At 39.2% G+C, this 13,359-nt stretch overlaps 1 protein-coding gene across 1 annotated transcript in view; it reads right to left on the bottom strand.

The window, feature by feature from the left end:
- The window catches only part of xpo4 (exportin 4), a 110,747-nt gene extending 108,206 nt beyond the window's left edge, over window positions 1–2,541 (bottom strand). The window contains exon 1 of the mRNA XM_073043698.1: window positions 2,452–2,541. Coding sequence (XP_072899799.1) covers window positions 2,452–2,517 — 66 coding nt within the window. The 5' untranslated portion in view covers window positions 2,518–2,541. The remainder of the gene's footprint in view (window positions 1–2,451) is intronic.
- Between the last annotated feature and the right edge of the window lie 10,818 nt (window positions 2,542–13,359).

The raw sequence follows: 13,359 nt of genomic DNA on the forward strand, positions 1-13,359 counted from the left end.
CAGGGTGGGTGGAATCCTTCATGAAGTAAATAGCCCTTTTGCGGCATCTTTCTATATATGTCCCTGACAGCGGGTAAGTAGGTGCCAGTGATGCACTGGGCGGTTGTTTACCAGTCGTAGAGCCCTACTATCCGCTGCAGTGCAGCTTCTATATACCAAGCTTAATGCAGCTTGTCAGGATCCCTTCTGTACTACACACCTCTGTAATGACATACGGACGTGCAAAGTCCAGCTCCCTTCAGAAAGTAGAGGTATTAATGAGCTTCCTTGTCTGTGTAGGATGTATTCTGGGACCATGAAAGATTATGTGTGATGCACACTCCCAGGAGTTAGAAACTACTTGCAGTTTCTACTGCTGAGTCACTGATCCAATCCTTGTATAGGGATCAGAAGTGAAGAGAGCGAGGAATTTCAAGTTCCTGGGTGTCAATACCTCTGAGGATCTAAACTGGTCCCAACATATTAATGCAGCTATAAAGAAGGCAAGGCAACGACTATATTTCATTAGGAGTTTGAGGAGATTTAGATTGTCACCTAAAACACTCAAAAACTTCTACAGATGTATCATGGATACATCACTGTCTGGTATGGGGGGGGGGGGCGGTGAGAGGCTACTGCACAGGATTGAAAGAACCTACAAAAAGTTGTGAAATTAGTCAGCTCCATCATGGGCACTAGCCTCAGTTGTATCCAACACACCTTCAAGGAGCAGTGCCTCAGAAAGGAAGCGTCCATCATTAAGGACCCCCAGCACCCAAGGCATGCCCTCTTCTTAGTTTTACCCTTAGACAGGAGGTACAGAAGCCTGAAGGCACACACAACTACCTCACTTTTTTAATATACATTTCTGTTTTTGCACAGTTTTTAACCTATTCAAATCAAATGTTCTGTCATTGATTTATTTATTTTTCTTCTATATTATGTATTGCATTGAACTGCTGCTGCAAAGTTAACAAATTTCATGACACATGCCGGTGATAATAAACCTGATTCTGATGTAAAGGAGGATGCAAGTGATGACAGTTCCCCCTGAAGTTGATAACCATCTCCTTTGTCTTGTTGATATTAAGGAAGGGATTATTTGCCTGGCACCAGGCCCCAAGCTGTTCTGCCTCCTTACCGTAGGTCATCCTTACAATAATGAGCATTAATGATTGAAATAAAGGAATTGTTAATTCTGTGGTCAAAACTGGTCTACTAGACTCAGTTCCAGGATTCAAAGTAATTGACAGACCTGATAAGGATACAAACTCTCAACTCACATGTGATTAAAAGGCACTTGAAAGGATCTGCATTTACACTGTCTTTCACAATCCCGGTATTCCAAACAATTTATGTAAATTAAACAGCACAGTTGTGCCAAAATTAACAGAGCCATGAAAAAACAGCAATAAAATAAACAAACAAATAATCCTGCAGGATAATTGAGAAGGACATGGAGGTTGAATAACATACTCAGAATTCAGATGGCAAGGAAAAACAATGAGGAAATTGAAATAGAAGTGAAAATTCATAAATTTTAAGCTTTTGCAACACGACAAAACTGTATCAAAATACAAGCAAGCATTTCGAGCTCTGAATGAACAGATGCAATGTAAAGTCAACGTCATTTCTATTTCAAAAATTGGATTGTTACAAAGAAAGATGTAAAGACCATAACCATGTAGCAAATTTCATGAGTATGTTTACCTAAGCTGCTTGTTTTCCATCATTCATACATTTCAAATTAAAACTATTAGTCTGCGGTGAATTAATATTTCTTAATTAATATTTAGCAGTCCATAAAAGGTAAGAATCCTTGATGACTTTATATCATGGAAAATAAAGCCCATCTTCCACAACTTCTGTGCTGGTTCATGCATTAAACCCAAAGTTAAAGGTGAAGAAAATTAATCTTTACTTCTCCCTATATACCTCAGTAGTGTACCTGAAAGGCTATCACCAATCAATACCTGAAACAACACGCCATTTTAAAGCTCAATGGGAGAATTTTACTAGAAGTTAGTTTAGCCACCATAAATAATTCCATTGAACTGCAAAATATTTGATCTGACTGCATTCCAACTCTTCGTATACAAAAAAAATATTTCTGAAGGATATCAAGAACCCCGCCGATGGTGAGAGAAAATGATTCTACTTGAACATCGGTATCTATCTAAATAAAATCTTATACAGCTTCTTTAAAAACTGTAGATAACAATAGATTTAATTATAAAACCACAGACAAACAAATAGAGTTAGGCGGAGATAACATGAGGTGAGCAGAGCCAAAGACACTCTCGGGTGTAGAGTTTAATCAAACACCAGGGTCTGGGGCACTGCGCCACGCACCGTGTTTCACCCCTCATCATCCCAGCATCCTGCAACCCACGGCCATCAAAATTAAGCCCAGGAGCTTCCGACATACCCCGTGGACTTGGAGAAGAGGCAAAGGGGAAAGCAGGCCCTTACCATTAAAACTTTGGCTGCGCTTTCCAGCTGTGCTATCACTTCTGGTGCACTATGAGCCGCCATCATGCTCTCCGTCAGTGACGCGCCGCGCGAAGCATTGTGGGATGGAGCGGCCGAGCCCAGGGCGCCCGGAGGCTGGCGCTGGGGACCGGCCCGAGTATCGGCGCCTGGGAAATCTCGGCGCAGTCACTTCAATTCTTATTTTTTTCAGGTACTTCCGGAAGGAGAGCAAGTGCGTTTCTGAATTGACTCGGGTTTCGCTTGCAGTTACCAACATGTGGCCCGCCTGTGTGTGTTTAAGCAGCCACACAAAGCATCGTAGTAGCTCTGCGTTCAGGAGCTCCCGCAGTAAAATTTACTGGAGCCACAGAATTATCATCATCGGTCTCCACTCTCCTCGAGCAGTGAATAGTCTTCTTCAGAAACTGCTGCAAAGCAGTAACTTTCCCAGCACTATCTAATTTGAGAGAATTCAAATTAAGCCTCTCATCATTTTCTTCAAGGCCCCTCCCCCCATTCATTAGCAATATTTTTAAAGCCAATGCGAGAGGAAGGAGTTTTAAAGAGGATTTGGCGAATATTTGCCCCGCAGTGTAGTTGATGCATGGAGTTGTGCGCTACCGGAGGAGATGGTGCACTCGGATACAATCACACTTCGAAGGCATGGGATACGTGGGCACGTGAGATCGGTGTAGATGGGGTGGCGGGGAGTAAGCACGGATGTAGTAGACTGAATGGCCTGTTTTAGTCGCGTAATATTCAGCGTGGACTTTAGTTCTGGCTCATTCAGAATCTCCAAACTAGCTGCAAGGGTGAAGTAAGTGCGATTCTAGTGGGCTGGCTTCTTCCCATGTAGATTCAGAGCTTTTGTGATACATGCTAACTTCCAGAAATACATTGGTTATTTTATGAAAGTTATTTTTCAAGCTAACTGAAGCTTCCAACATGAATATGAATCAAAAATGCTGGAAATACACAGCAGGCTAGGCAACATATTGAAAGAGAAACATACTGCATTTCAGGTCTGATCATCAAAACTAAAAAAATGAGAAAGCAACAAGCTGGAGGAACTTAGCAGGTCATCTGTGGAGATAATTTGACAGTGGATATTTCAGGTTGACTCTGTTCTCTGAAAGCATCTTGTTTGTTGCTTGAGATTCCAATATCTGCAGTCTTGTGTTTCCAAGTGAGAAGTCTTTCAATTGCAGAGAACAAGAAATGTCTGTGTAGGGCAGATACCCAGGTAGCTAACTGGAGAAAGACATAGTTATAATTTTAGATAGTTTGTAAATGAGTGTAAATAGGTGGACAATGATTTTTTAAAAAATATTTTAATGCACTGTGACTGAAACGTAGAACATAGCCTTTTTACCTTGGCCTTTCAAACGGTCTGTGCAGGTGAAATTTGCACATGCACTCAATGTTATCTCTTTACATTAGAAGGGATAACATCAAGTGCATGTGCAGATTTCACCTTCTTACATTAGCAATACCATATGCAGATTGACTGCTTTGCAGAACATCTCATTCAATCCCCAAGAGTGACTGAGTGTACATTGCCTGTCACTTGTTCATCTAGTTATCTCAAAGACCTGTTCCAACAAAGCAGAACATAAGCATGAAGACCAGCATTTATTCTTGGGCTCATTGCAGCTCACAGGACTTGATGTTGAATTCAGAGTTTTAGTTAAACAATTGTTGGTGTTAGAACTGTCCAGTTCTGATGTGAGGTTCCCCGTCCCCCATACCATTAACTCATTTTTTTCTATCTTCATAGATGCTATCTGATTTGTTAAGTATTTCTATTTTTTAGATTTCCAGCAACTGCATTTGTTCTACATTTCACAGTTCCAGATCCCCCCTCTTAATTCTTTACTGTCCTTGTTCATCTCAAAACATATCAGTTACAATTTATTTCCCTCATCTAAATGGTCACTGAAAGCAATTGTATCACCTAGAAACCTTGGTCTCTTGCACATTTCCTGTTTTCTCCACTCTTCTACTCTGCATTCTTCCGGATCTGATGAAGGGTTATTGACCTAAACCGTTAAGGTGAAAAGTACTTGCAGCATTTTCTGTTCTTATTTCCAAACTCAGTAGTTTTGTTTTGCTCTTAAACATTCTAATCCCATCTTACAATTGCTTGTCAATTCTGTCTAGAAGCACTTTGACTTTTGTGGACTTCTGATCCAGTGTTTAAATGATGAAATTCATGGTTTGCTGAACTCCAAATAAATTAATTTATAGAAATAGCAAAAAGCTCCTTTACCTCTGAACAATAATCTAGTATATTGCCCCAACAAAGAGTATAATGGCTGGTGAAGCAATTTCTAGCATGCCATGGTTAAGCGTGAAGTAGAAAGTCATTTTCTTTCTGTAGAGCAGAGGCATTGTTGAAATCTCAGAAGTAGTTCTGTGAGGTATTAAGGAACGAAACTTGCCACTTACCTACACTATTGCCAATATACATGCTTCATGTAGCTCAGTAGCTAATCAGGGCCAATCAGATTAGCTGCTGGCACAACAACAAACTCACCCAATATCAGCAAAACTAAAGAGCTGATTATCAACTAAAGGAGGAAGAAGGCCGAAGTTCTCTCCCCCCACCCCCACCACTACCCTATTTCTCATTAGGAGATCAAAGATGGAGAGGTCAGTAGCTTTAAATTACCTAGTGTCATCATTTCAAAGGATCTGTCCCAGGACCAGCATGACAGGATCTTGTCATCACAAGAAGGCACAACAGCACCTCTATAACTAACGTACTCAGTATTATTTTTCATTTACGCTCTTTGTCTTTTTTGCACGTTGGTTGTTTGTCAGTCTTTTTTTTTGTAAATTCTATTGCATTTTTTTATTTTCCTGTAGATGCCTACTTGGTAGTATATGGTAACCTATACAAACTTTGGTAATAAATTTTATTTTGAACTTTGAAGTTGATGGGTTGATGAACCTAATAGAAATACTCTGACAGCTGACATAGACTTGATGAGCTGAATGGCCTTCTTCCCGTTTCCTCTATTTCCTGCACAGAGAGGTTTCAGAACTCATTAATTGATATTGGAAGTTAACGCATTGCAAGAGGAAAGTGCTTGAGTACCTAAAGAAAATAGTTACAGGTTCAAGGGGGAGGAACTGATGGTTGGGGAAAAGAGCAATGGATTTTTTTGGGATGTATCATTTGCGACCAGCAAACATCTGCTTAGCAAAATGTTCCCTTCAATTCTGCGCTTTGGTCATTTGATTTTATTAACATCAATGGCAGCTGTTTGCATAAATTTTGTTCCCCAACTCATCTGTCAACTTGTAAATTTACTCTATTAAGTGCAGAAAACATAACCTGCAGGTTGACAGGATCAGGGCTTGTCAGCCAAGAGGAGCTGTATAACATTTAGCATGTTGGGTAAATTGTAGTTCATTCTTTCCAGTATTTTTGCAATTATTAAGGATAATATTGGATTATTTGTAGTTAAATATTTGATTGTCCATAAACATGAATAAATATGAAGTGTAGAGTTGGTGGGAAGTAAGTTGTTAAATATTCTAAATGCAGTGATAAGATGTTTAGATACATACCTGGAGTTTTGCTGTAATCACCCAGACTCCAGAATAAAGGCTAAATATGATATCCAATAAATTTTGCTATCTGAACTTCTGGTCAGAATCCCAAGTATTTATATTAAAAAACACAATTGGTTTGCTAGTTTTAACATACTGATAAAAAATTAGGCTGTCAATAAGGTTAGCATTTTCCCCTTTTCCAGAAATAACAGATACTGACGGATAATTATGGTTCAGTAATGTGGTCTTCAAAGGTCATTGAGATTCAGTCTGGACTCCTCACAAGAGTTATGTACCATTGCTCCAAACTAGGACAGATAAAGAAACCTTACATTTCCTTCTGCCAGTTATTTTATTTATGGACCAATAAATGAACTGTAGTTTTATTTCCTGGTCAGGGTGGTGTTCATCTCGGAGCAAAACCTGTAGTTATTTGTTTCACCATGTGTTTTCTGTCAGTGTTCACCTCAATGGCAAAGGTTGCAAAACCTGCTGCATGCACCAGTGGCAGAGCAATTGGGTGTTTAGTATCCTGCATTGGATATCAATCGAGTGGACTGTTTTGTCCTGGATAGTATCAAGCTTCTTGCTTGTCCTTGAAGCTGTCTCAACCTGGCCAATAGTAAGAATTCCATCACTTTGAATACACAAAAGATTAAAATGCTAGAACATGTAGCAAGGTTTCAACCTGAAACATAGACAATTCCTTTCCTTCCATAGATGCTACTTAACCCACTGAGTTTCTACAGCTTTAGGAAATCAGAGGACTCTTTTTGCAGGACATCCTACATCTAACCTGCATTTTAATAGCCACTGAATGAATGAAGCTGGTCCTGTCAAGATTCTGTGTAGTGGTGAAACCAAAAATATTGCAGGTGGATAATGTTCACAGACTTCCTACCTGTTGATCCCAACCTGATCTTTACATAGTTTCTTTCAATGCTGAAACTGTTTGCAAACATCTAAGCATTTTCCAACTCTACCTAGCCTTATATAGCCCTACCTAGAGATTCTTTCAGATTCTTTTAACTTATGTCTTCAAGCCTTAAACTACGTTGCTCAGAAGACTCACTCCAGATGTAGGGAGGCTACAAACAGCAAATATTCAAATGTACAAAGCATCAGTAAATATACATCATAGAGGAAAATGGATGGGGAAGATATTTCCTTTCTTGGGACAGACTAGGTAGGACCAGAGGGCACATCCTCAGAATAGAATGACGTACCTTTAGAATAAAGATAAAGAGGATTTTTTTTTTAGTCAGAGGGTGATGAATCTGTGAAATTCATTTACTGGGGAGGCCAAGTCATTGGGTACATTGAAAGCAGAGGTTGATAGCTTTTTGATTAGTAGGGGCATGGGGTTGAGAGGGATAAATCAGTCATGATGGAATGGTGGAGCAGACTCAATGGGCTGAATGGTCTAATTCTACTCCTACATCTTAGAGTGTTATGGTTGTAATTATGGAACATAGAACAGTACAGAATAGAAACATGCCCCATGGGCCACAATGTTGTAATGAACTAACTAAATTAGTAATCAAATGCCCAACCAAACTAATCTCTTCTGCCTACACAATGTCTATATCCTTCCATTTCCTGCACATTCATGTGCCTGTTCAAGAGCTTCTTGAACATCTCTGTTGTATTTGCTTCCACCACCACCCCAGGCAGCACATTCTAGACACCATCATATTCTGTGTACCAAGCAACACAAAATGCTGGAGGAACTCAGCAGGTCAGGCAGCATCTATGGAAAAGAGTAAACAGTTGATGTTTCAGGCCAAGTTCTGATGAAAGATCTGTTTACTCTTTCCCATAGGTGCTGCCTGGCCTGCTGAGTTCCTCCAGCATTTTGTCTGCATTGCTTGGATTTCCAATGTTGGCATATTTTCTGTGTATTAACTCCTTTCAACTTGCCTCCTTTCACATTAAATACATGCCCTCTGATGTTAGATATTGGAAAAACTATACTAGCTGTCTACTCTGTCTATGTATCTCATAATTTAATGAATCTATCATATCCCCCACAGCCGCTGCCACTCCAGAGAAATCAAGTTTGTCCAACCTCTACATATAGCACATGCCCTGTAATCCAGACAGCATTTTCTTCATCCTTTCTAAAGCCCAAAGTCCTTCCTATAGTTAACTGACCAGAACTGAATGTAGTATTGCAGATGCAACCTAACTAGAGTTTCATAAAGCTGCAACATAACTTTATGATTCTTGAACTTATATCCTTGACCATTGAAGGCAGACATGCCATATGTCCTCTTAATTATTCTATTGACCTGTATCGCCTTTTTCAGGAAGCTTTGAACTTGAACCCCAAGATCCTTCGGATCATCAGTACTGTTAAAAGTCTTGCCATTAACAATATACGATCTCTTTACATTTGATCACCCAAAGTATAACATTTCACATTTGACAGTATTAAACCCATTCTGCCATTTGTCCCCATAAGGTCACCTGACCTATGTACTGCTGTTATCCTTTGCCAGTCTTCTACACTAAACACAACACCACCAATCTTTGTATTATCTGAAAACTTGCTAACCCATCTGTCTACATTTTCATCAGGTTATTTTAGTAGTATATATTACAAACAGCAGAGGTCCCAGTCTGGGTGCTACGATGAGATGAAGGCAGTAAAAGAAATGTCAGCCATGAGGAGCATTCAGTGGGGAGTAGAAAAGTTTGGGCATGAAATAATTTTGGAATGCCAGCTCTAGAAATATGGTCTCATTGATATAGCAGACTTCACTTATCATTATATTTTGGCTTAAATGTAAAAATAACAATTTGCAACCATACTTTTCCAGATTGATGAATTTAAGAAAGAAACACCTTTTAAGTTCAATCAAATGTTTCTGTGAAGGCAAAGAGATAGTTGATGTTTCTCTGTCGAGACCTTGCATTGAGGCGACAACCAGTAATAAAGAGATGCAAACAACAACACACACAAAATGCTGGTAGAACACAGCAGGTTAGGCAGCATCTATAGGGAGAAGCGATGTCGACGTTTTGGGCCGAGACCTTTCGTCAGGACTAACCGAAAGGAAAGATAGCAAGAGATTTGAAAGTAGAGGGGGGAGGGGGAAATGCAAAATGATAGGAGATGCAAGGTAGGTTCAGGGCATGATAGTTGGGTCTGGGTGAATAGGGTTTGATGCACAGATGGACCAAGTGGGGACGGTTGGAGATAGCAAGAGACTTGATCCATCTTTTGCTTGCCAGCCCTGGCCCACCCTCCCCTCTCACCTCTTTACATTGACTATCTCTCCCTTCACATTCTTCAGTCTGAGGTGCAAAGGGACTTGAGTCCTCATGCAGCTTTCGCAAAATTTAACTTGCAGGTTGAATCGGTAGTGAGGAAGGCAAATGCAATGTTAGTATTCACTTCAGGAGGACTAGAATATGAAAGCAAGGATGTATGCTGAGGTTTTATAAGGCACTGGTGAGGCCTCACTTGAGTATTGTGAGCAGTTTTGGGCCCTTTATCTGACATTGGGTAGGATTCAAAGTAAACTGATTCTGTGAATAAAAGGATCATATGAGGAGCATTTGATGACTCTGGGCTTGTACGAGCTGGAATTTAAAAGAATGAGGGGGATTGAAGCCTATCGAATGTTTAAAGGCTTAGATAGAGAGGATCTTTACTTTAGTGGTGAATCAAGGGCCAGAGGGCACAAACTGAATGAAAAGGTGTCCATTTAGAATGGAGATGAGAAGGAACTTCTTTAGCCAAAGGGTGGTGAATCTGCAGAATTCATTGCCACAGGCAGCTGTGGAGGCCAGGTCATTGGGTGTATTTAAGGCAGAATTTGATAGATTCTTGATTAGTCAGGGTATGATTTGAGAAGGAAATAGATTGGCCATGATTAAATGGTAGAACAGACTCAATGGGCCAAATGGCCTGATTCTGCTCCTAAATCTCACGGTCCTGAAGCAGGGTCTTGACCCAAAATGTTGACTGTCTCTTTGCTGCCACAGACTTTCTCTGACTCATTAAGCTCTTCTAACAGTTTGTTTGTTGCTGCAGATTACAGCATCTGCAATTTCATGTCTCAGTTAAATGCTTTCTGCAGTGTTACCCAGGTGCAACAGAGCCAAGCAATGAAGATGTATTGCAGATGCTGGAAAACTGAAATAAAAAGCAGGAAATGTTGGAACTCTCAACAAGTTAGGCAGTGGAAAGATAAACACGATGTTTCAGATCAAAGACCCTTTTGTAGGAACTCACCATTCTAATGCTGCTTCTCTGCATAGTTAATGCATGGAGTTATTTCTTGTATTTCATCTTCATTCCCAGTGAACCATGAGGAGAAAAGATGTATATCAGGAGAATAAAACAAATGTGTTGTGTTCTCACCAGGACAATTGGGTCTAAATTACCATTTAAATAACATCAATAGGTTCAGTACATAAGGGGTGGGGAAAAGTAGACAATTAATTAGGCAAAAATCTGTCAGGCTCCAGAGTCTACATCCCTCATTGTATTTTCTATCCCAATACCAGCTCAACACAAACTATTAGAATTAGAAAATGTATGCATGTAAAAATGCAGATTAACAAAGCACTACTGTTGATGCCTAGTTCATGTGAGGCACTGAGGAAAGCATATTTAAATAGTATACCTTCCCTCCACATGGCAAAAAAAACAAACTTTCTTTGTTGCAGCATGCAAAAACACATTTGAAAGAAAGTTATGCAAGAAGATTTAAAATTTTGTTCTACAACCTTGGAAAGTAACAGGAATTGGGTCTCAATTCAGGAGGGTGACTGTTTCAAGCATCGGACACCCTTGGCTGCCAATGGAACATCATTTTAAGTTTATGTATATCACAAATGTGTGACCAGTGGACTCCATTTGTAAGCTAGTCAGGTACTCAGAAGGCCATGAAATATTTTCCCAAACTTCATTGTGCACTGAAGTTGACAATTAGTCAGCGATCAATTTATGGATAAAATTTTCTAATATAACATGCAAAGAATTTCTAATCTCCATTCCAAATATTTATCACCATCTAATCTTACAACAAATCAGAACTATTCCACAGGGCAGTTGATAGAACTTTAAAGTGGATTCACAAGGAAATCTATTTGACATTTAGATAAATACTGATGTAATGGTACTCAAGAATTCATGTATGATTTGGCATACTTTTTTTTTAGATTTTTCAGTAATAGTTCAAATCTTGACAGCAAAAATGTCGTCTCTTTACTCTGCACGGATTAGTGTTGTCAGTAAATGAGTAGATTGGCAAATGGATCTCAAACTTCTGCATCATATTTTTGAAATTGTGTTAAATATTCAGTATGGAAACCTCACACTGGTGTTTGAATTTAATAAATAATGGATTATTAGCAATAGAATATTTTTAGACTCAACAGCAAAGAAAACAAATTACATTATTAAGATAGCAACACACACAAAATGCTGGTGGAACACAGCAGGCCAGGCAGTATCTATAGGGAGAAGCGCTGTCGACGTTTCGGGTCTCGGCCCAAAACGTCGACAGCACTTCTCCCTTTAGATGCTGCCTGGCCTGCTGTGTTCCACCAGCATTTTGTGTGTGTTGCTGTTTGAATTTCCAGCATCTGCAAATTTCCTCGTGTTTGTACATTATTAAGATGATAGCCAACTCCAGAAGACGCAATAGTTGACCTTTCCCTGTTTGGACAAGTTCATTCATGTCCTGCAGTCCAAGTGGTAGCAACAAAAATCCAGTGTATAGCTTTGTTATATTTAAAGATTGTTATTTTATTTGTAATATTCTAATCTTTGGTCAACATTAAATTTATTTTTTGTTAGAAAACAAAGGGCAATTTTTTTCCGCTCTTATTGCACTTGGATTGAAATAATTACCCAAAACTCAAACATCATAGAAAGTCATATTATCTCTAGCCATTTAGCTGGACAGAAAAACTAGACAGGTACTGTTTTTATAGTATTTGAAATAATAACCACAAGGACTTCATAGTACGATTAGTTCACAGGTTTTCTAACCAATACATGCCTGTTTGACATGATTCTTCATCAGAAAATTACTCCTGAGTCTCGGCACTCTGTGTCTGGAGGACTAGCATTTACAAACATTTTGCTAGCTACTTTTCAAGTTTCCAGCAGGTGTCACTGGATAGCAATGAGTATTCCTAATTAATTTTCTCTTTGGTGTGCTGAAGTCAAATGTAATGTTCTTGATGGCACCTTTACTGAGATTGCCTACGAGAGACCATACTTGGGTTATTTTAGCTCTGGTGTCATGTTTTGCATTCAATGAGCTTTCACAAAATATAAAATTGTTAACATTGAATGTAATAAAACAGGCATTTAGAGTGTTAATTAATCTAATAGTCATCAGTGCTGTTATCTAGGCATATCATTTCAGGATGTGAAGTGTGCAGGTGAAATAAATATGTGGGAGCCATGATTGAATAGTTAAAGGTGATATAAAATTGTTTTATCATAAGGAAAAAAGGGGAGAAAATGGTGAATAGAATTCATTTTTCAAGATATGCATTTAGGAGTGGTGGGAATGGAGGAAGGATGTGGAGAGTGCAGAGGAGATTTACAAAGATGTTTCCTGGATTGGAGGGCATACTTTATGAGAAAAGGTTGAGTGTACTTGGCCTTTTCTCCTTGGAGCGAAGGAGGATGAAAGGTTACCATATATAAGCGTATAAGATGATGAGGGGCATTAATCGTGTGGATAGCCAAAGGCTTTTCCCTGGGGCTGAAATGGCTAACACGAGGGGCATAGTTTTAAGGTGCTTGGAAATAAGTACCGAAGGGATATCGGGGTAAGTTTTTCCACACAGAGTGGTGGGTGTGTGGAATGCACTGCCAACGGCAGTGGTGGAAGAGGATACAATAGGGTCTTTTAAGAGCCTCTTAGACAGATACATGGAGCTTAGAAAAATAAAGAACGAGGTGATAGGGAAATATAGAGTAGGTTACATGGTCGGCACAACATTGTGGTGTAGATTTCTATGTTCTATGTTCAAAAGGAAATTTAACATAATGTACCAAAATAGATCTTGCCTCTGTTGTTGAAAGGTCAAAAGCCAAAGGTAATGATTCCAAGTAATTTATAGGATTAGAGAGAAACTAAGGAGGTTTTTTTTTAACCTAAAGAGCAATGGGATCTAGTACTCATCAGGTGATAGTGGGAAAAAAACAGCATTTAAAATGTTTTTGCATTAACACTTAAATTACAGAATTACTTACAATGACATTTAAAGTGAGATTAGCTTGGATTGCTTTTGAAATTCTGTTTTGGACACATATGCCTTTGATTATGAATGATTGAATGCAATGACTACAAATACTGTGAAATAATTTCC

Source organism: Hemitrygon akajei, chromosome 4 (assembly GCF_048418815.1).
Source record: "Hemitrygon akajei chromosome 4, sHemAka1.3, whole genome shotgun sequence".
Taxonomy (NCBI): Eukaryota; Metazoa; Chordata; class Chondrichthyes; order Myliobatiformes; family Dasyatidae; genus Hemitrygon; species Hemitrygon akajei.